Source organism: Patagioenas fasciata, chromosome 21, assembly GCF_037038585.1.
Source record: "Patagioenas fasciata isolate bPatFas1 chromosome 21, bPatFas1.hap1, whole genome shotgun sequence".
In the NCBI taxonomy this organism is placed as follows: domain Eukaryota; kingdom Metazoa; phylum Chordata; class Aves; order Columbiformes; family Columbidae; genus Patagioenas; species Patagioenas fasciata.
Genome location: NC_092540.1, coordinates 6,731,042 through 6,754,336, shown reverse-complemented (window position 1 = coordinate 6,754,336; position 23,295 = coordinate 6,731,042). Strand labels below are relative to the sequence as shown.

General features: G+C 47.1%; 1 protein-coding gene, 1 non-coding gene and 1 pseudogene across 2 annotated transcripts; 2 read left to right on the top strand and 1 right to left on the bottom strand.

Moving 5' to 3' along the window:
• Nucleotides 1-466: 466 nt before the first annotated feature.
• Nucleotides 467-925, bottom strand: LOC136110942 (proteasome subunit alpha type-7 pseudogene; annotated as a pseudogene).
• A 14,917-nt stretch (nt 926-15,842) lies between these two features.
• On the top strand, nt 15,843-16,814 carry LOC136110714 (olfactory receptor 14A16-like). The gene has a single exon (XM_065854314.1). It carries the CDS (start codon nt 15,843-15,845, stop codon nt 16,812-16,814), a length of 972 nt encoding a protein of 323 aa, XP_065710386.1.
• A 4,079-nt stretch (nt 16,815-20,893) lies between these two features.
• Nucleotides 20,894-20,978, top strand: LOC136111033 (small nucleolar RNA SNORD45). The gene has a single exon (XR_010652702.1). It is a non-coding gene; the product is annotated as a small nucleolar RNA SNORD45 (small nucleolar RNA).
• The last annotated feature ends 2,317 nt before the right edge of the window (nt 20,979-23,295 follow it).

Below are 23,295 nucleotides of genomic sequence, written 5' to 3'. Positions count from 1 at the left end.
GGATGGGACCCTCAGGTGTGTCAAGTGCACCACCCAGCTTGGTGTCATCTGCAAACTTGCTGAAGGTTCGCTTGATCCTTCTGTCTATGTCATTGGCTAAGATATTAAACAGTACTGGTCCCAGTACAGACCCCTGAGGAACACCACTTGTCACCCATGGAAAAAGACCTGGGGATGTTGGTTGACAGCGACTGAACATGACCCAGCAGTGTGCCCACGTGTCCAAGAAGGCCAACAGCATCCTGGCTTGTATCACAGAATCACAGTGGTGAGCTGGTTGTGGAATGACCACATGTCTATGCAGAATAACCCGTCACTTGAATTAAAAAGAAGCAACTAAGCAGTTAAATTTCATTCATCATGATGTTTTCTTCTGTTTTTTATTTTCATTTTCTTCCTTTTCTTTTTTGTTTTCAATAACTTATATCTCAGTTTCTTCAGGGTTTAGGATCTTCAGCGGCTGCTCTCACCTCATAACCACCAGCTCCATGTTCTTCCCATCAGACTGCACCACCTCAAGAAGAGCCCTGATTACAAGTTTGATAGTGAGATAATCTGTTTCAATGGCTTCATCAGTATAGCTTTTCTCTAAAAATTTATGTACACATTTGACTCCTCTGCCAATGGCATTAGCCATCCAAGCATGGTATGTACCAGAGGGATTGGCCTGGTACAGCCTGGGGCTTCCATTAAAGTCAAATCTCACTATAAAAGCAGAGATACGGAAAGATCTGCAACTGCTGCTTTGTGTGTATCTCTGTTTCAGACTAGCAATGTAAGGAGTCATGTACTCTACGGTGACAGGAATCTCCACTGTCACTCTGTGGCTTTGACACTCCATATGAGCTCTGTTTATAACTATTCTGGCAACAGCCATCACCCCTGCAAAAGCCATGCAGACATTGTTATCCTGAGCACAGATCATCCATACAGTTCTTTCATCCTGAAGTGTTGCCACAGACTTGTTTTCCACACCAAGAACAAAAATATCCTTCCCTCTTACTCCAGCCACAGTGGAGCCCTTCTTCACTACCTTCTGGGCCTACTTCACCTGGAAAAGGTGCCTATCCTGGAAGAATACAATGACGGCCCGTAAATAGTGTGGCCAGCAGGACCAGGGCAGTGACCATCTCCCTGCACTGGGCACTGGTGAGGTGGCACCTCAAATCCTGTGTTCAGTTTCAGGTCCCTTACTACAAGAAAGTTCTTGACGTGCTGGAGAAAGTTCAGAGAAGAGCAATGGAGCTGGTGAAGGGTCTGGAGCAGAAGTCTGATGGGGAGTGGCTAAAGAAACTGGTTATTGTGTTTTAACCAAAACTAGGAATAAAACTATGATATCCACTCACTCGTTCCTTCTGTGCCCCTGCCACCAACTAGGGGAGAGAATCAAAGAAGAAGTGAGAAACTCATGGACTGAAATAAAGGCAGTTTAATAAAATAACAAAATAATAGCAATATCCCACTACTTTAATAATATATATATAATAGAATCTGAAGTAAAAGATACTCAATGCAATTACTCACAAAGTCCATTCACACTGAATAGCCAATCCCAGGAAGAGAGACCCTCCAACTCTGCTTAAATATGAAGCATGACGCTAATGACATGGAATATTCTTATTCATCAGTGTGGTTCTCAGTCAAGTTCTGTCTCATCAATGCTCCCCTTCCCTGCTGCCTCACACCTGCAGCCAGAGAATTCAGAAAAGACCTTCAGTCCCAGACAGAAACTGAGATAAAAATAAGTTCTTACATTCTCTTTTTTCGAACTCAAAAACATTGAGTTACTTGAACATAAACATTAATTCTGTCCCAGGGTGTCATCTTCTTGTTCTCAAAATAAATCCAAGCAATGACCATGCTAGCTATGAAAAAGAAAAGTTTGTAACTACATGAAAGGGTTGTCAGGCTTTGGAACAGGATTTACAGGGAAGAGGCTGAGCCACCATCCCTGGAGGTGAGAAGTGATGCTTAGGGACATGGTTTAGTAGGGGGTTGGTAGTTGTTAGTTATGGCTGGATATGATGACCTAAAAGGTCTTTTCCATCCTACATGATTCTATGATTCCATTATTCCATCATTTTCTATAGATTTATCTATACTAAAACATACATTTTTCCATATACTTATATAGAAAGAGAGATGACACAGACCTGATAAGATTAGTGCAAATTTGATAAGCCAAAAAGAAAGCATTTCACTGAAGCTTTTTACCCTGCTTTTCTTCATCAGGCAAGAGTGGTCAGAACCTTCAAGCATGACTCACTCTGTGCCATGAGTTAGAGGTGTCATGGAAAGTTATGGGAAGAAAGATTTTTTTGGGGGCTCTGGGCTCTATGTAAGACACAAGTATTATGTTTCTTATTGCAGCAGTCATGTAGGTATGACGAAGGTGTTGAGAACATTTGAAAAAAATGAGGCAATGAAGAAGTAGAATGAAAGATGTAGAGTGAAGGAAATGTCCTATTTAAAATTCACTGTTGGTATTGTTGTCCTCCTTGCTTTGTTTTGTCTTGTTTTAATATGCTGACCTCTGAGGAATATTATGCACTGACAAGTGCAATGGCAAGTGATCGTGAAATTGGGGTGGGATGCATTTGCAGGGCAAGGGGCATGTGGTGCCAATGTACATGCCTTGGGACCCCTGCCCAGTTTCCAGCTGTCGCTTAGAGACTCTTTTCTCCAGCAGGTCCTCTGTGGCAGTGTTGGGTCCCAGACATGGACTTTGGAGACACTGGGTCTTCTGGATGTGGCACTGGATGCTTATGGTCAGACAGTGGAGCTCTGTCTGAAAACTTAAGAAATCTTCACATGTGGTTAAAAGCTTGACCACAACTCATCAGCTGAAACAATTTAATACTTTTAATAAAATATCAGTGCTTTTCCATGAGATTAAAATGAGGCATTTTCAGGATGTGCATTAATAGCAGGAGAACTATAGACCTTCCACTACATTTGCCTTGTCAGCACTCTCTCTGTTAGGCTGTGCATTCAAACTCCCTTATCTTTCACATATTTGCACTGTCCTAACTAAACTGACCATGTGTGCAGTCACGTTTCCAGCAGCTGATGTGCACATAAGCACTAGTGATTTCTCTCTGGATTTCCCTTCTCTTTACTCTTGGATCATTCAAACACCTCTCAACAATCCAGCTGCTGCTTTGAGTTTCAGGGAGTTAAAAGCTTGCCTGTCTTTCAGTATTCTAATTCTGTCTTTAGCCAGTTGTTTAATTGTGTTGATTTTTGTCCCAGTTTTGTTAAAAACAAGACAAGTTTCTCTTTTAGTGATTTTTTCTTTCAGTAAAGTTCTTCTAAGTAACTGCACTTTTCTGAAGTTGGATACATGTTTTGGTAGACATACGAATGGAATGCAAGGTCACAGATAAGGGTGAACGTCCTGTAAGTGAGAGGGGCAAGGAGAAGCCAACTGAACAGGTGACTAAAACTGACCAACTAAGTATTCCATCCTATTCATGTGACACTTCATATAAAAGTGAGAGATCACAAGGGTCTCGTCCCTCTTCAACTATGGCAGACATCTGGGAAGGACCCTGCCTGCCATTCCTGCAAATCTGAGGCCTAGTGACAGATCCTGCATCCTTGAATCCAGTTCCGGTTTGTTGCAGAGTCCAACCCAGGACTACTGGCTGCCTGCTTTGCAGTTACTGGAGCAGTTCTGAACTTTGCTGGGGAATTCAAGATTTGTATATTTTGTATTATTTTCTCTGTTTTATTAGCAGCATTAATAAAATATTTTTAACATTTTTCCAACTTGCAAGTCTGTCTCTCTTTTCTTCCTAACGCCTCACCTTAGCAGGAGAGGTGAGGGGGGCTGCCACAAGGGACGGGGGTTGACAGAAAGCATCTGCCACGGTTTATTGTCACCCTGCAATCAAATCTTGACAATTTTATAGTTTTCTTCCTGTCTAAAACATTTTTTGCATGGTTATGCATCATGGAATATGAAGATCATTGGTGGCAGCTTTTACTTGGCATACAGTTGAGGAGTGTGTTTTATTTTAATGAATAATCTCATAATTTTCATTTTCTTTGTTCAAAAATAAAGAAAAATCCCACTTTGCCTTTGTTCAGGTGTGTCTTTAAGGAGAGCAGGTGGGAGCTGGTGCAAAGGAGCTGTGACATCCAGCTGCAGACCTCAGTGGAAAATTCTGTTGTACAGAAAAGGGATGCAAGTAAAGAGAAAAGGGTGACCAGTAAGAGAAATGATGGGCTTGAGGAAGTGAGGAGAAAAGTTGTCCACGTTGTGTCAGATCTCTAGGGACAGCTTCTCTGACCAGTCCAGACCTCCTTAGGAGAGACCCTGTACCACTCTCAGTCAGATAATTCTGCTATCACCTCTTCTCTAAGCTGAAAAATAAAATAAATAAAAAATAAAAAACAAAAAACAAAACAAAACAAAACAAAACCACAAAACAAAAAAAACCCCCACAAACCTATACATGTTACAAGAAAAAAAAAAAAGAAAGTATTTTTTATTAGAAATATTTTTGCATAACTACACTAGGAAATCTCTCTAATGAACCATATGAGACTATAAGACCATTACAGAAGAGACACGGTTTCTTAGGACTTTGTTCACTATAACAAGCCCCATGGTGCATTTGTTATTGAGTCCTTCAACCTCAGATGCTGAAATGAGATGAGATTGTGCAAACCTTTCCAGAAGTCGAAGTCAGAAGAAAGTAATCCTAAGTACCTTGAATTACTAATGCATTCCACTGAGGGCCATTACCAGCAAAGCCTCCCCAGGAATTTGTTAGAGCAGATACTTGGAGACCATGATTGTAGATAGACAAAGGGAATGTGCAGGCAGCTCAGATGCTGAGAAAACCCTGTTTTTTGTTTGATGAAGCAGAGAAGCCAAGCCCTGACCCCCAGCACCTGGAAAGTCAGATCCTATCCCTCACATTGCTCAGGGTCTTCCTGGGGCAGGGGGATGTGGGGTGTTTGATGCTGAATGATGGACAACTATGTGACAGTTCCCAGTCTTACTGAGGGTTGCAAGGAGGCAGTGAGGAGCCTCCAGTGCCTGAGGACAATGTCTCCTCATAAGCCTTGATGGCATAGAAAATTGCCATAGCTGTGGAGACAAAACCTTGAGTTCTCTTGGCAATTTCCAGCCTTACCAGCACCTTTTCCTATCTCCACCAGAGGTGGTCCTACAGTGTCCCACAGCTGCTTCTGTCTCCCTGTGAGCTATAGACACTGATCTTGCTTCCTCACCTTGCTCTCACCTTGGCATTTCCATATGTTCACTGATGTCTACCCACCCTCACACTCTGTTCCTTGAAACACAAAGAGATGAACTGATCTTATACAGAATGGTTAAGGTGGAAGGGACCTTTGGAGATCATCTAGTCCAACCCACCTGCTAAAACAGGTTCACTTAGAATAGATCACAGAGGAATGTGTTTAGGCAGCTCTTGAATGTCTCCAGAGAAGGAGACTCCACAACCTCTCTGGACAGCCTGGTCCAGTGCTCTGTAATTTTCAAAGTAAAGAAGTTTTTCCTCATATTCAGATGGAACCTCCTATGCTTCAGTCTGTGCCTGTTGTCCTTCATCCTATCGTTGGGCACCACTGAAAGGAGTCTGGTCAATCATCTTGACATGTATCCTTGAGATATTTATAAACATTGATAGCTCCCTTCTCAGGCTTTTCTTCTCCAGGCTGAACAGACTCAGCTTCCTCAGTCTCTCAAGGTGCTCTAGATGCTCTAAGGCCCCCAATCATCTTCGTAGCCCATGACTGAACTCCCTCCAGTAATTCCTTGTCCTTCTTAAACTGGAGAGCCCAGAACTGGACGCAGTATTCCAGATGTGACCTCACAAGGGCAGAGTAGAGGGGGAGGACAACCTCCCTCGACCTGCTGGTCACACTCTTCTTAATGTACCCCGGGTTACCATTTGCTTTCTTGGCCACAAGGGTCCATTGTTGTCTCGTGGTCAACCTGTTTTTAACCAGAACTCCCAGGTCTTTCTCTGCAGTGCTGCTTTCCAGCAGGTCTACCCCAGCCTATACTGGCACATGGGGTTATTCCTCACCAGGTGCAGGACCCTATACTTGCCCTTGTTGAACTTCATGAGGTTCTTCTCTGCCCAGTCCTCCATCCTATCCAGGTCTTGCTGAATGGCACACAGCCTTCTGGTGTCTTGGTCCTTCTACCCAGTTTGGTACCATGAGCAAACTTGCTGAGGGTTCACTGAGTCTCTTCATCTAGGCCATCGATGAACAGACTGAACAGGAGTTGACCTAATACTGATCCCTGGGTTTCCCCATTAGCTACAGGCCTCCAACCAGACTCCGCACAGTTGATCACAACCCTCCGAGCTCTGCCATCCAGTCAGTTCATGATCCATCTCACCATGCATTCATCCATCCCACACTTCCTGAGCTTTCCTATGAGAAGGTTGTGAGAGATGGTGTCAAAGCCTTGCTGAAGTCAAGATAGACAATGTAAACTGCTCTCCCCTCATCTATGCAGCCAGTCATACCATCGTAGAAGACGATCAGGTTGTTCAAACATGACTTCCCTTTGGTGAACTCATACTGACTACTCCTGATAACCTTCTTTTCGTCCCAGTGCTTGGAGATGACATCCAGAATGCAATGTTCCATCACCTTTTCAGGGGTGGAGGTGAGGCTGACTGGCCTGTCGTTTCCTGGGTCATCCTCTGTCCTGGTTTTGTTAAAAACAAGATCAGTTCTCTTTTAGTCGGTTTTCTTTCAGCTAAGTTCTTCTAGGTGGCTGTACTTTTCTGAGTTTTAGCCTGCATATTTTTCCTAGAGTGCTGTGCTCAGTACTGATAAGAGATCAATGGAATGCTGAAGAAGCTCATGTTTAGATTTATTGCTATGGTAACCAAGAAAGACTGATAAGTTTTCCCACGTTCCGTTGTGAGAGAGGCGTGTTTGAGGAGGGGTGGATGGAACAGGTGACTAGAACTGACCAGCTGAGGATCAACTCAATATCCCATCCCATAATCATCATACCCCCTATATAAGAGGGTGATCATGAGGGTCAGTCTCTCTTTAATCAAGGCCGGCATCTAGAGAGGACCTTTTCTGTCTGCCTGTGATCTACAGGCCTCAGACCCTGCATCCTGCCACCAGTTTCCAGTTTGGTGTGAAGTCCTGACCGTGACTTCTGGGGGCCTGAGCTGCAGGTGCTGGAGCTGCCAGCTCTGCACACCCAGCTCCTGCTGCTGGAGTGACGCCAACTCCACATTGAGCGTTAAAGATTGGTTTTGTATATTTTGGATATATATTTTCTATTTAATAGTAGCATTAGTAAAACCCTTTAAAACTCTCCAACTTGAAGTCTAAGTCTCTCTTCCTTTCCCCTTATCTTTTCTATCATCTTTCTGATCTAAAGGAAAGAGGGATGCATCAGTCTTGAGCTTGGAGGAAGTGATGTTTCAATATTAGCCAGCTCTCTTGGATCCCACTACTTTCTAGAGCCCTATCACATGGGATTCTTCCAAGTAGGACCTTGAAGAGGCCAAAGTTCACCCTGCTGAAATCCATGGTTTTAGTCCTACTTATTACCCTGTTTCCTCTAAACAGGATCGTGAACTCCACCATCTCACAGTTGCTGCAGCCAAGGTTACCCCCAACCATGACATCTGTGACCAGTTCTTTGTTTGTTAAGAAAAGGTACAGCAGCACGCCTCATTGGCTTCTCCATCATTCAGAGGCAGTCTGGATCATCCATAGAACATAGAATGTTCTGAGTTGGAATGAACCCACAAAGATCATCGAGTCCAAGTCCTGTCCCTGCATATGACAACTCCAAAGTTCACATAATGTGTCTGAGGATATTATCCAGTCTCTTCTTGAATACTGTCGGGCTTGGGGCCATGACACCTCCCTGGGGAGCCTGTTTCAGTGCTCCACCACACTCTGGGTGAAGAACCATTTCCTAATGTCTAACCTAAACCTCCCCTGGCACATCTTGCTGCTATTCCCTCAGGTTCTGTCATTGGTCACTAAAGTGAAGAGTTATGCACCTGCCCTTCCCCCTCCCCTTGTGAAGTAGCTGTAGACTGTGATGAGGTCTCCTCTTAGTAACCTCTTCTCCAGACTGAACAAACTGAGTGACTTTAGCCACTCCTCATATGACTTCCTCTCCTTCACCAAAATTGTAGCCCTCTTTTGGATACTGTCCAGTAGCTTAATATCTTTTTTATCCTGGTTCTCTAGACCTGCATACAGTGCTCCAGGTGAGGCCAAATCAGTGCAGAGTGGGACAATCACCTCCCTCGTCCAGCTGGCAATGCTGTGCTGAATGCACCCAGAACACGGGTCCCTGTTGGCTGCCAGGACACACTCGTGCCTCGTGTTCAAGTTGCCATCAAACAGAACCAAGAGATCCAGATCCACAGAGCTGCTCTCCAGCATCTCATCCCCCATTCTGTGTGTACAGCCAGGGTTGCTGTGTCTCAGCTGCAAATTTGGGCACTTGCCCTTGTTGAACTTCATGCAGTTCATGATTCCTGAGTTCTCCAATTTATCCAGATCCATCTGCAGGGCCTCTCTGTCCTTGAGAGTGTCAACAGTTCCCCCCATTTTGTGTCATCAGCAAAATTACTAAGTAATCTCTCAAGTTATGAGTCTAAGTCCCAGCTGTGTGCTGGTCATCTTTTACAGGAGGATACTGTGAGAAACAGTATCAAAGGCTTTACTGAAATCCAAAAAGTTCACATTGACAGGCTTCACTTGGTCAACTAGGCAGGTAACCTTGTCATAGAACAAAATTAAGTTTGTCAAGCAAGGCTTTCCCCTCGTGAGCCCATGTTGGCCGGGACCAATGACTGCATTGTTGTTCAGATGTTTTTCAACAACACCCAGAACAATCTTTTCCACGATTTTGCCAGGAACAGAAGTGAGGCTGACAGCCCTATAGGTGCCAGGGTCATCTCTGTTGCCCTTCTTGTAGATTGGGACAATGTTTGCCATCTTCCACTCATCCAGGACCTCTCCAGATTCCCAGGAGCATTGAAAAATCACAGAGAGAAGTCTTGCTATGACATCAACCAGCTCTTCAAGCACCCTTGGATGAATCTCACCAGGCCCCATTGACTTTTAAGAATCTAGCTGGAGTAGTAAATCCTGTACAAGTTCCAGACTGACTGATAGTTTATTGCTTTTGTAGCCATGCCTTCTAGCCCAGCGTAATGGGGCCACAAAGTCCATCATCAGTGTTGAAGATCAAGGGAGAGAAACCATTAAACATCTCGGCTTTGTCTATGTCCTTGCTAATAAGGTGACCATGCTCATCAAGCAACGGGTCAATGTTATTTCTAGTTTGCCTTTTGCCATTAATATATTTTTAAAAGCCTTTTTTATTGTCCTTCACAGTACTGGTCACCTTCAGTTCTCATTGAGCTTTGGCAGTATGAATTTCCTCCTACACTGGCGAGCAGCATCTCTGTAGTTGTCCCATGTTGCCTGACCTTGCTCCCACTGACCATGTAATTTTTTTCTTATTGTATTTCAAGAAGAAGATTCCTGCTCAACCAAGCTGGCATTTTGCCTCACCTGCCAGATTTTCAGCATTTTGGAATTGCCTGGTCCTGTGATTTCAGTAGGTGATACTTAAAAGATGACCAAAACTAATGGACCCCAACACCTTCAAAAGCTTCTTCCCAGGGAATCTTACTAAGTAGTTCTGAGCAGTCTGAAGACAGCTCTTCTCATATCTAGGGTTAAGGTCTTGCTGGCAGTTTTCCTCCTATTACTAGAATTTTAAACCTGACTGCTTCATGGTTGCTGTGGTCAAAGGAACCACCAGTCGCCTCTTGTCCCATGAGACCCTCCCTGTTCGTGAGAATCAAATCTAGGAAGGCACCTTTCCTTAGTACCTGCATCAAGAAATTATCATCCAAATCTTCTGGACCTTTTGGTGCCAACTGTGTAATATTCCCAGCTGACATCTGGCAAGTTGAAGTCCTTCATAAGGACAAGGGCAGGTGATTTGGAGCCTTCACTTAGCTCCTTAAAGAATAAGTTATCAGTGTCATCATCCTGGCTGGGTGGTCTATAGTAGACACCTACGATGACATTCACTTTATTTGTCTGATCCTTAATTCTTACTCAGAGTTTCTCAACTTTGCCATCACCAACTGCCAGTTGCATGTACTCCAGCCCCTCCGCCACATATAGTGCCACCCCCGCCCCATCCCTACCCTGCCTATCCCTTCTCAATACTGTATAGCCATCCATCGTGGCATACGCACCACAGGATTCATCCCACCAGGTTTCGCTGCTGCCAGTTATATCATATCCCTGGGACCAGGCCAAGGCTTCTAGTTCATCTTGCTTGTTCCTCATGCTGCACACATTAGTGCAGAAGCACTTCATTTTGGTTGATTGTGCCCTTCACCTCGTGGCGCAGTCTGAGGAATCTCGCTGCCAAGCACCTCCTCAAGCTTTGTGTGCCATCCGCTGCTCATCACTGACTGGCCTGGTACTGCCTCCTTCCCCGCTCCAGTCTAGTTTAAAGCCCTATCATTCAGCCTTGCTAAGCCCTGAGCAAACACCCTTTTCTACTTCTGTGAGAGGTGCATTCCATCAGGTGTCAGGAGACCTGGCAAAGGACTGACTACCCCATGGTTGGAAAGTTCCATCGATAACACCAGTCACATAGTCACGTGTTGATTTGCTGGGCCTACCTGTTCCATTCTGTATTCCTCCCTGCAACTGTACGGGTGGTGGAGAAAACCACTTGAGCACATGAGCCATTGACCAGCCACTCCAAAGCTCTGAAATCCTTTCTGATTTGCTTAATACTACTTTTGTCTATCTCTTCCCTGCAAACACTAAAAAGCAATAGCAGGTAAGTATCAGAGGACCTTACCAGACTAGGGAGTTGTTGAGCCACATCTCTTACCCTAGCCTCAGGCTGGGATATCAGGCACTCTGTTACATTCAGAGGGAATCACTTATGACAATTACCCTTCTTTTTCTTATTACATGTGAGGTTTTAATCAGTTTGCTGGGTTTCATGTGGGGCATGGGTTACTTAGAGGACCCTTTCTTCCCAGACAGGTCTTTATCAGCAGCACCAGCTGTTTGTCTATCCAGTACAAGGATCTCATACCTGTTGTATACAAGCCCCCGGGAGGGTGAGGCAGGCTGAGGGTGTGTTCACCTGCTGGCCCAGGCGGTAAGCCATTTCCATTTTCCTCCACCTTCTGGGTCTCCCATTACAGCCTGGGGGCGAGAGGGTAGGGGATCCTTTGCATATGGTGCTGTGGTTGGTTTCTCATCCTGCATCAGGAATGGCAGACTATGAATGCATCAGTCAGTCTCCTTTTCTGACTCTCTGATGCTCCTCAGCCTGGACACCTTCTCTCAAAGCTCTGTCACCGGGTTAAGCAGCTTCTTCACTTGGACACATCACCCACAGGTGAGCTCGCTGCTGCCACCAGTTCCCGAGCAGAAACTGGGGCACTCTCTGTACCCTGCGACCTGGACAGCTGCATCTTCCCTCCCAAGCTCATTTTGGGTGGCTGCATCAGTTTTCACAGCTGGAGGGACCATGAGAGATGCTGAAGACACAGCCCTTCTCTGGGTGGATACCATACATCCTACTGTACTCAGCTCCTTGCTAGTGGGTTGTATACTCTGTCTGAAGTGGCAGGGCCCTCCCTACTTGCCCTTTCATGTGAACTGCTGTGCTATCTGCCTCACCCTATTTGCTGGACCCGTTTGCTGCGCTCCTGGTTGTCTGCACTCCCTAGGGGCAATGTCAACCTCTCGCATGAGATCATTTGAATTACAGGTGGTCACTTTGCCCATCTGTGGATATACCTGATACTGGGTCTGCCCCTCTTCTCTCCTTCATCCATACCCTGCAGCAGAACTTACCATAACTGCCACTCTGCTCCTCACTCACTTGTCTCTGACACCCATGCCTTTGTGTTTCAAGCAACAGCTGGCAAGGTTGGAGAGAGAGTAGCACAGGTAGGGACATATTGGAATAAGAACAAGGTGAGGAAGTGCATTGGGTGTCTGTAGCCTGTGGGGAAACAGTCACAGGCCTGGAATAGTGTAGAATGGCCTGTGGTGGAGGAGAGTAATGCTGCTGACATGGCTGAATGTCCCTGAAAGACCAAGGGTATTTGTCCCCTTGGGTGTGGCTGATGTCCATGCCACTGAGACCTAAAAGGAGACACATGGTTGTCATAGCCATGAGGCTTCATGACCTCCTTGCACCCCCTTAGGGAGGCTAGAAAGTGGATCGTTGTCCATCACTTCTCATCACATTCCCCACATCCCCAGGAAGAACCCTGCAACACACGTGAGGGATAGGATCTCCCTTCCCATGGACAGAGGGTCAGTGTCTGGCCATCATCCTGCATCAAACAAACCAAGGGTTTTCTCAGCATCAGAGCTGCCCGTGCTTTTCTTTTGCCTGATGTAATCACAGTATCCAATTATCTGCTCTAATGAATCCTTGGGGAGGCTCTGTCAGTAATGGCCTCAGTGGGTCCCATTAATTCTTCACGGTACTTTGAACTTCTGGAAATAAGAATTTGTCCGCAGCTGAGAGAGGGAAGACTGGTGATGACTTCAGCCTGTTTCATAGAAGGTTTGTCTGGAGCCCCAGGGACACCTGGAGGGAGCAGAGAGGGGCCAGAGAAAATGTTGCCTTGGGCTGCTCCTGTGCTGCTGAGCTGGGCTGGGCTCCTGGGACACAGGGAGCTCATGGGAGCGGCAGCGCTGCAGAGAGACAGCTCTGCCCAGGAGCAGCTCCTCTGCACACGCAGCAGGGCTGAGGGCTCTGCCTGCAGCACCCAGGGCAGAGGAGCCAGGCACAGAGGGGTTAGAGGCAGTTGGGAGTGGGAGAATGCTGAGAACTCACTGGAAACAAAATCTTCACAGACAGTTGGTCTGTGGCTGCAGGGTGTTGCATCTACAAATCATGGTGGGATCTCATAAAGCTGGGACTTTGCAGAGCCTGTGAGATATGTAAGTACAAATCTCAGAGATTCTCTGATGTAGAGGAGGAAGATGTGCAGCAGAGCAGGGACTATCTTCTCCACTGTTGGAGGGACAGGAAATGATGGCTGCCTTCTCCCAGGGCTCTCTGTGAGGGTGTAAATGTTAATGTACAGGTAGGGATGCCCAGGGCTGTCCTTCAGAGCAGGGTCCCTGCACCCCAGGGCTGTGCCCTGTGACTCAGCACTCAGGCTTCTCAGGGAGATCCCCACAGTGCTGTGGGGAGAAGCTGAGGGTGGAAGGAGTGATGTCCATCAGGGCAGAGTCCTTCTGCTGTTAAGATGGTGTTGTGTGGGTCAAGGCTGCTCACAGCCCAAGGTCACTCCAGATTGTTTATAATAGCAGGTTCCAAGGAAAAGATCAGTGCAGGGATAAAGAGAAGCAGCTCTCCTGACTGGCGTTTAAGTTTCCTATCACAGAGTTGTGGGGAGCTGGGGAAAAAAAATAAGTGGAGAAGGAGCTCTCAAGTTTTAACAAGTCACTGAGGCTCCTGAACTGCAACTCTGAGTGATCAGTAGGTCTGCCAGAAACCTCTTAACATGCTTTCAGCCACTCCTCTGCTTGTGGACAACATCAGCATCACGTTATTTGGACCCATCAGGCTTAGTGTGACCTGTCCTTTTTTCAAACCTCCAAACAGGAAGATGCTCCCAGGCAGTGCCCTGCAAACAGAGAGGTTTCTGTAGGGCCGGGGTGAGTGTACAGAGGGTGGGATGGGGTCTGTGAGCACTGACAGTTAAAAGACATGTGTTGGGGGTTTTGATTGCAGGGTGACAATCAAACCATGGCAGATGTATTGTTAACCCCATCTTCCCCCGCCTCCTGCCCTCAGCCCCTTCCTCCTCCCTCTTCCCACTAAGGACAGGCGATCAGGAGGAAAAGAAGGACAGAAAGAGCTGGGAAAATTCAAAATGTTTTACTAATGCTACTGATAAGAATAGAGAAAATAATACAAAATATACAAAACCAATCTTGAAAGTCTCAGCAACTGCAGAGCTGGTACCCAAAGTCCTGGATTGGACTCTGCAGCCAACTGGAGCTGGATTCAGTCTGTCACTAGGCCTCAGTTCGCATGGATGACTGGCAAGGTCCTCTCCTAATGTCAATCATAAGGAAAAAGAGGAAAGAAGGAAAGGGACGAGATCGTCATGATCTCCCACTTTTATATGACGTATTCACATGAATGCGATGTTATACTCCATTGGTCAGTTTCTTGGTCATCTGTTTCTCGTCTCCCCTCTCGCAAGATGTGAATCTGTCCTTATCAATAACCTCACATTCCATTGCCATGTTTACCAAAACATGTATCTGGTTTTCCAGGAAAATACAGCTAATATGAAGCTTTAGCTGACAAGTAAATTCACTAAAAGAGAAGCTTGTTTTTAACAAAACCAGGACAACATGGCACAGGGAAACACCTCCCAGAAGGCAGAAGGAATATGATCCGGAGAGTATAGGAAGCAAAAACTAGAAATCTTGTGGAAAGGAGAATTCAGAAACCTCTGTATGATCCCCCGCAGTGCAGATCCCTCCCCTGAGCAGTCCCTTCATCTCCTCTCCCACCCAGCAAAGCCTCTGCCCTCAGGGCCGGGGGCTCCAAGGCATGAAGCAGCTCCTGTGCAGCCAGAGCTCCAGTTCCTCTGCAGAGCACAGGGGCTGAGAGCAGCTGCCCGGCAATGTTGGTGTCTGGGAGGTGGCTGCACAGCTGGGGAAGGGTGACGCTGTCTGAGTGCCGGCTGCCTCTGCCCTGGCCTCTCTCACACCCACCCTCACGGGATGTTTCCTTCTTGCTCCACTGCTCTGGGTCACTGCTGTTGTGATCTTGTTCTTGCTGTCAGGCTCTCTGGGGATGGGAGTTTCAGCTGCAGCGTCACAGCCGGACCTTGTGGGTCCTTTCCTGCAGGTGTGTCCATGGGAACACATGCAAAAGCTTTCCTGTGACCTGTGAGGCTGTGGGAAATGAAGTCTGTGGGGCTGGGGAATGAGCTGAGTCTCCCTTAATTAAATGCCACCATTAGGACACTTGGCTGTCTCCTTGAGGTTTCCTTCCAAGCTGTGAGTTTCCCTCCAGGATGAAAACCTGTTGTATAGCATGTGTGTGTTAACTGAAAGCCCCATGAAGAAGCAAAGAGATGCTATGACAGACAAAATGCTGTTTGATTTGTGAAACGACCCAGGTGTGTCCTGTGCTAAACATGGGATGCTGAGAACTTAGGAAAGTGTGAGACATGTCATGGTCTGATGTGGATCATACCTCTACTCTCAGCAGTTATTGGTGGTTTTTCAGGGTAACATGGGAGTGTGATCACTCTCCATCTCAGAAAGGTGCCAGCCCAGGGCAGCTGGAGCAAGACAGAGGGACAGACCAGCTCACGTTATTCTGCACTAAGCCACAGGTATCCTCTAACACCACAGGACTCACTTAGTTCTCCCGGAGTGCTGCAGAAATATTGAGGGTTTCTGACATCCAAGAACATCCCTCAGGATGGGAGGGGAGATGGAGCTGTAAATACTCTAAACGTCTCAAACTTCATTCCAGGGCTGACCCCTGCCCCTGCCGTTCCCATGACCCCACTGCTGCAGAGCAGGGCTGACTCCTCAGCAGCCAGTGGGCACAGGCCCTGCTCCTCACGGCACCTCCAGCCAGCACCATGCAGGGCTCCAGTCACAGAACTGAAAGAATGTCTCCTGGAACAGGGTGTGTGTAGGAAGGGGAAAGGTATAAGAGAAATGGCTTTGATTTTACTCAGAAAAGTCTCCCTGAACTGTCACTCTCTTTTCCCCTTTGGACAGGTCCCTATGCTCCAACATAGCAAATGTCCAACACCAGCTATATCACTCACTTCCTCCTCCTGGCAGTTTCAGACATGCGGGAGCTGCAGCTCTTGCACTTCTGGTTCTTCCTGAGCATCTACCTGGCTGCCCTCCTGGGCAACGGCCTCATCATCACCACCATAGCCTGTGACCAGCACCTCCACACCCCCATGTACTTCTTTCTCCTCAACCTCGCCCTCATCGACCTGGGCTGTATCTCAACTACTGTACCAAAGACAATAGCCAATTCCCTCTGGGACAACAGGGCCATCTCCTACGCAGGATGTGCTTCCCAACTCTTTCTGTTTCTGTTTTTCATTTCAGCAGAGATTTATCTCCTCACCATCATGTCCTATGACTGCTATGTTGCCATCTGCAAACCCCTGCACTACGGGACACTCCTGAGCAGCAGAGCTTGTGTCCACATGGCAGCAGCTGCCTGGGGCACAGGGTTTCTCAATGCTCTGCTGCACACAACCAATACATTTTCACTGCCACTGTGCAAGGGCAATGCTGTGGACCAGTTCTTCTGTGAAATCCCCCAGATCCTTAAACTCTCCTGCTCAGACACCTACCTCAGGGAATTTGGGCTTGTTGTAGTTAGTATCTCAGTAGCATTTGTGTGTTCTGTTTTCCTTGTGCTGTCCTATGTGCAGATCTTCGGGGCCATATTGAGGATCCCCTCTGAGCAGGGACGGCACAAAGCCTTTTCCACGTGCCTCCCTCACCTGGCTGTGGTCTCCCTGTATGTCAGCACTGGTGTGTTTTCTCACCTGAAACCCCACTCCGTCTCCTCCTCATTTGTGGACCTGGTGGTGTCTGTTCTCTACTCAGTGGTTCCTCCAGCAGTGAACCCCCTCATCTACAGCATGAGGAACCAGGAGCTAAAGGATGCAGTGTGGAAACTGATGACTTCATTTCTCAGAAGCAGTAATGAACTGATCTCTTCTTTGTGCATATCACTCATAGTGTAACTCATTACTGCCTCAGCCTATTTTTGGTAGGTTTTTTTGTTTGATTTCTTTTGTTTTTAGCTTTTCTTTGTTGTATTAATGCTGTCAAAAAAAAAAAAAAAAAGAAACATTCTTCCTCCTATTTCTGTGTCAATATCTACCTGTCTTTTGTGACCCATAGACTTGGTGTAAATAAGGAGGTGTTCATTCTGTGTGTTCAAACAAAAAAAGGACCCTGCACTGACTTGTTTGTCCATGATCAGTTTTGTGCATTCTCTGGAGCTGCAAGAGCCAAGTCTGTGTTCTGAGATGGAGAGACCAGTAGCAACCCTGAGCTGGGTCTATCTCCCACCCTGACCAGCTGGACCATGCATACCCATCCCATTGCCCTGGGTACCCTAGCCCATTTGCTTTGCAGAGCAGCACCGCCAGCTCAGAGCTGTGTAGAATATGGGAAGGGGGTGCAGGAACAGCTGGCCAGGTTAGCATAGATCACCTCTCTTGGGAAAAGACTCTGTGGGGAGATGGAATGTTCCAGGAGAAGAGCAGGGCACTGTGTGTGTGCAGACATGGAAAGAGAAACTCTTTGCTGCCAATGACAGCTCAGGGCAGGCTTCCTTGTCACTGGGGCAGCAGGACCTTCCTGAGGATCCTCTACGCCAATTCTCTCGTGCTGTGCTAGGGCACAAGTTTGGCACCAACTGCCTAGGCTGGAGATCTCATCAACATGCCGGCTGGATGAACATTCTCATTGGCCTCCATTTCCTACTGTGGGACCAGTTCCAGTGTGGTTGCTCTGCTGGGTTCATCTGGGGAGGGGGCAAGGAGGTGGCAAGATTCAAGAGAGGGTGGGAGGGCTAAACTGGCAAATGCCCCAGAGGAGAACAGCTGAAGTGTGTGAGTGTGCAGGGTGGGGGCACACAACAGTGTCCTCTCACAGCCAGGCCTCCTGCGAGAGAACTGAAGGACCAGCAGAGCATGGTCTATTTTGTGCCCATGTTTGCTGGGCACCCTGTGGAAGCTGCCCCAGGACATCATGACAGATCAGATTCTTTAATGCCTAGCAGTGTTTCTGACAACTTCTCTGGATTATCCCTAGATTGGTTTGGCTCCTGTTGTCCATGAGGCAAAGCTACCTGTGAGGATGAACTCATTCACTGTATGACCCTGATGACAGGGCTGACAACTGATTACAAATGCCAACAATGCTTCAGCTCACAGCAGTGTCTCCTTCCACCAACTCCAGTGTCCAGTCACTTTCTCAGTCAGGATTTGGGTCAGAAGGCATCTCTGGAGGTCCTGAGAACCATGATCTGCTCCTAACAGGGATGACATTACAGTTATACAAGGTTGGTCAGTATTTCCACTGGTTGAGGTTTTAAAATCTCTGGGCCGCTGACTGCTGATCCACCAGCAGTGTGATTGTTCAGGGTTTGATGTTGGTTGCTTTTTTTTTTTTTTTCCCTCTCACTGTGCCTTGTCCTGATTTCCCTTTGTGGTCCCAGCTAGATCCTCATACTTACTTTGAGAAAGGGTAATCCCAACCTACTCTCCAAGCACAGATCCAGCAGCATCCCCTGGTACCATGCAGGCAGACTGCAGTGGCCAGCTTCAAGAAGAGACACAAGCTGCCTGTCCACTCATGGCCTCAAAGCAGGGCGCACAGAGTCACCCAACAGCCAACGCACAGGGATCATGATGGTGCCTGTGGGGTGAGACCAAGGCAGAGTCAAGGGCCATCTGGTGTGAAGAGGAGACATCAGGTAGCTTGTCTACAGATGTGGGTGAGAGTCTTGCACCCAGAAGTGCTTCTGAGAGAGGAGGGGATGCAATTGTTTGGTGTTGGCATATATAGACCACTAGAGATCCCCTAGTCCTGTGAGCAGCAGTAAGTTCCTTCCCAAACATGTGGAACATTCTGACTGCAGAAGGGCTTCTAGTAGAGCTGGGGCTGGCATGGCATACCCTGTACCTCCCACTCCAGAGTACATCTTTCATCCCAGCAGGGTGGGAGCTTCCCGGAGCATTGTGTCTCCTGCTGATAGACCCAACCCTGCACTGGCCCAGCCCCATAACCCACCATGTAAGGCCATGCTTGGGGCAGGGTGTGTTCAGGGGTGGGGAAACAACCCCCAGCACAGTCCCCCCAGCAGCCCTCAGTGCCCTGTTCCCCTCCAGCCTTCTTGCTTTGACAGCCCCAGATCCCAGCCTGTTCCTGTCTCAGCCATGTCCCACATGGGTGTTTGCAGACAATCATGGTACAGTGTCTGTTGGGGTCTGGGCCTGGCTACAGGCCAGGCAGGGATGGTTGTTCCCCCAGTACGGGCACTAAGCCCAGCAGGAGAAAGGAGCTGGTTATATTGCAAAGACCAGACCTCACCGTGATTATGGTAAACGGCCACAGTGTTGCTGTGAAAGGTCTCCTGGCCTAATTGGGAGGATAGAGATAAACTATCTGTCAGATAACCAACTACCAGAAGAAATCACGAACCAACAGCTACCCCTGATGGGCAAGACAACTCACTTCTGGTCAATATCATGAACTTTCCCCTAGTTTGAAGACCCCAGACTCATTTCCAGAAGAGTCTTCCTAATTAACACGAAGAGCGAGCAGAGGGAGTAGACGAACCACCTTCTCCTATCTCGCATGTAAATGAACTGGGTTATAAAACAACCTCACGTATGATACAGGTTGGCGGCGTGTAAATCTTCAACGCGTCCCCTCCTCCAGAGGTCGTCACAAGACCGATGTACCTGTGGAGTGGTGATATCTTACTCTCCCTCTCTGTCTCTCTCTCCCTTTCTCTTTCTGATATCTTAGTTTTCCTCTTCTTTCTCTCTCTTCCTTTTTCTTAAACATATAAAGTAATACCATTTAAGTTCTGCTGCTAAAGTCTTGTTAAGTTTTGCATTACAGTTACTAATTGTTGCCAATCCACTGCTTTTAGAAAGGTTTTGCTGTCAATGTATTGATAAGTTTTGTGGTACTATAACATACTTTTGCCAAGTCACTGATTGCTGTAATTTGTGTACCATCGTGTGTTTTTAGTAAATTCATAATTGGACCCCCCAGAGTGATTGTCTGTCATTCACTTCTCGTTGCCGCGCAGAATTACCCAGAATTCACTCACATCTGATCTCATCTGTTGAGTCAGGGCGCGTGTCGCATCCACAGTTAGCTCATCCCTCATCCCATCTGTTGGGACAGGACACTGTGTCAGCCGAGGCTCTGGGCACAGCCGGGCTCTTGGTGCTGAGGCTGCTTGGGAGAATGTGACCTGGCCAAGGGCTGTGGTTCGACTTGGAGCTTTATAATTTTGGGAAGACTTCAGCAAGCAGCTTAGCTTATTACTACCCAGAATTTTCTAGCAGTAAGCATGGCCTTGCGCTGAGTGAAATTTCCATTTCCAGAGAGTTTTCAGCCAGTTGGTGCTGCCGAGTGTCTCGAGTGACTCCTGGTTCCAGGAACCCCCAGAGCTGAGCCCACAACTGACGCTGTGTTGGTGCTTTGTGCAGGTGACAGCACAGAGGCCGCCATGAGAAATCCGGGTGTCCACAGCGCATTCCTGTGCCTGGTCTGTGCAGCTTTGTGTGGGACAAGGGAGGCGAATGTGTCCGTGTTGACTCAGTTCAGTGCAGCTGAGCTTGGATTTAGAGCAGTGACCCTGGCTGGCTTGTTGAGACTTGGGGATTGTTTATTTCTGAGAATGACAGGGGTCTGTTCAGCAGGTCTTTAATTGCTGTGCACTTTTACCCTGCAAGAAGGATTCATTTTCAGTGTTATTCATTCAATGTAGCTCTCTCCATTGTACAAATACGTTTTCCTGCTCTCAAAGGTTTCCTCTCCATTTGGTGGTTGAATTTCTCAACGTCTCTTCTGCCATTTGTTTCCTTCTCCTGCAAAGTGGTGTGGAAAAGAGAAGGCAAAAGGCTCTGCTGCTTCCAGGCGGGGACTTGGTTGCTTGTATAATGTATGTCTAGTTCATCTCGAGGAAGACGGAGATGAATGGTGTTAGAAATCAACAAGCTGCCTCCTGTTGGAGGGACAACGTGTGTTGGATTTGAAGCCGTTGGGCAGGACAGGAGGAGCTACCTTCTTGGATCAGTGATGGATGTTGGCATGTATTATCTGAGCTGCAGCTGATGTCTGTCACCACTTGAGCTCTAGAATTACTCTGAGACCCAGGAATCTCCAGTTTCTTGTGGAGCTTTTCCAGGCTGTGGAATCCCCTTTCTGTCACAGATTGTAACGCAGCCCATGGAGAAGGGGGCACTGCTTGAGGTTGCTCAGTTTGGGCGTTAGGGAGGCATCGTTCTTGAGCTCACATTGGGTGTTACGAGGAGATGCTTTTCCGTGAGCTGAAGGCAGCTCTGGGTACCCAAAGCTGTGAACCGGTGTTAACAAACACTGCTGCCGAGGTTTAGGGGTAAAAGTGCCATAAATGTGATTTCCCAGGGAAAACAGAGAAATTTGTCAATGCCTGGTTGTTATATGGCACATTGTAATTAAGAACAGTGGTAATTTTGCATTGATTTTACACAGGATTACTGGCTCTAACAGACTGGTTGCATCAAATAAATGTTGACTTGCTGCACTTGTGGCCTTGTGAACAGCAGATGGCTTCTGGAGGTGGTGAGCCCAGGAGTGCTGAGCCCATTGTCCAGGGAACAACCCCCCCTCCCTGAGCAGGGCAGAGGACCCAGGGGTCTGGGCTGCCTATCCACGCTTCTCCTCTGCCCCAACATCAAACTATGTTCCTTGGGGGATGGTTTTCACCAGAGCCCCGCAAAGAATTTGTTTCCTGTGGTGCCTGTAAAACATGGGGTACCCCAAGGGCTGGCACCATCTGCCCTTCAAGTCACAGAATCCCAGAATGTCAGGGATTGGAAGAGACCTCAAAAGAGCATCCAGTCCAATCCCCTTGCCAGAGCAGGAGTGTGGGGGACTACAGTGGGTCTGTGGATTCCCTGACAGAGAGGCATGGGAACAGAACCTAGCCTTGAAGATATTAAGGCCTACCTGTGAGAAAAATGGGAGTAAAGGAGTATCCGGTTATGCTAAGGATGTACTCGTGAGAGAGAAGGGAGTAGAAGAGTAACATTGATGACAGCAAAATTAGCCAATGAGATGTTAGTGCTGTAACTTGTAACCAATAGTGAAGAGACACATGAATTGGTAAAACTATGAAAATGCACTTGTGGCAATAAATGGCATCTACTACTTTCATCCTGGAAGAACTCGGTCTATGTCGTTTGTCCGTCTCAACCACGAGATATGGTGACCCTGATGTGATCCTGTATGAAGAGGGTCTCGCATGAAGAAGAGACAGCGGTGAAGCTGTGACAGCCGAAGACGAGCTGGGGAGACGGAGCCTGGAACAGCTGAGAGAGCAGCAGGGGGGAGCTGCTGAAGATCCGGATCCTTGAAAAGACACCATGCCAAGAATTGGTGAGCTACCGGGAACCAGGGGGACGGGGGGAGGAGGGGTGGAACTTATCTAAAGAAGAGGGTATTGTATTATCTGCATGGAAGTTGCTTCTGAAGAAGTAGGGTATTAGCCTTCTGGAATTGACTTTATGAAGGACTATGTTACTATGGGGCAAAGTACTAGTGAAAGATCCAAAGAAAAACTGAACAGTTAACAACATGGCACTTGTTGCTAGAGACTTTGAGAGGATTAAAAGAGCAACGGGAACAAGCAGAGACAGCAGAGGGGGGTGGCTTCCCTGGACTAGATTTGTAAAAAAAAAAAACGCTGTTACTAATGATTCTCCATCACCATTCAAGTGCTGATGACTTGGATGAAGATGAGGGTTTGCAGCATATTCTTGAATAGTTAAAAGGAGTATGTGTACGAGTTGCCCCAAGATCAGATGAAAACCATGAAAGACCCAAAGCAAAATTAGACCTATGCAATGTAACAGCTATAGATCATTTAGGACAGAACGATGGGGATTCGTTGAAAGGGGCAGGTATCCCCCAACTCTTGGAAGAAACACTAATTGGCACATCACAATTATAGGCACAATTAGTTTCTGAAATCCTGAGGCAGTCAACAGACCTTGCATATCAAGCTATGATAAAGGTGCCTGAAACTAACAAAGCAGCCAAATCGTTTGCAACTATTAATCAGGGTCCCAATGAGAATTACATGCAACTTATTGACCATCTTCAAGGGGCCATCAATAAGCAGGTTGAAAACTTAGAAGCTAAGGAAGCACTAGTGTTGAAATTAGCAGTAGAGAATGCTAATGTTTGCTATCAACATGTTGTCTGCAAGTTTTACAGTACATATTACATGTTTCTGTGTATTGCCTCTCTGAAAATCAAGCAGCTTGTCAGGAATGTAAGTGTTTTACTGGTTGTTGTTAGAATTGTTTCTTTGTGGTATAAGTCCACCGTATTCTCCCCACTTTTCCCACTCGTGCTGCAAGCAGCCCTGTGTTCCCCCCCCCCCCCCCCCCCCCATGGTTTTTACTTACGAGATAGGGTCAGAAATTA

Coding starts and splice junctions, on each gene's coding strand:
- LOC136110714 (XM_065854314.1), top strand. CDS start 15,843: ATGTCCAACACCAGCTATATCACTCACTTCCTCCTCCTGGCAGTTTCA.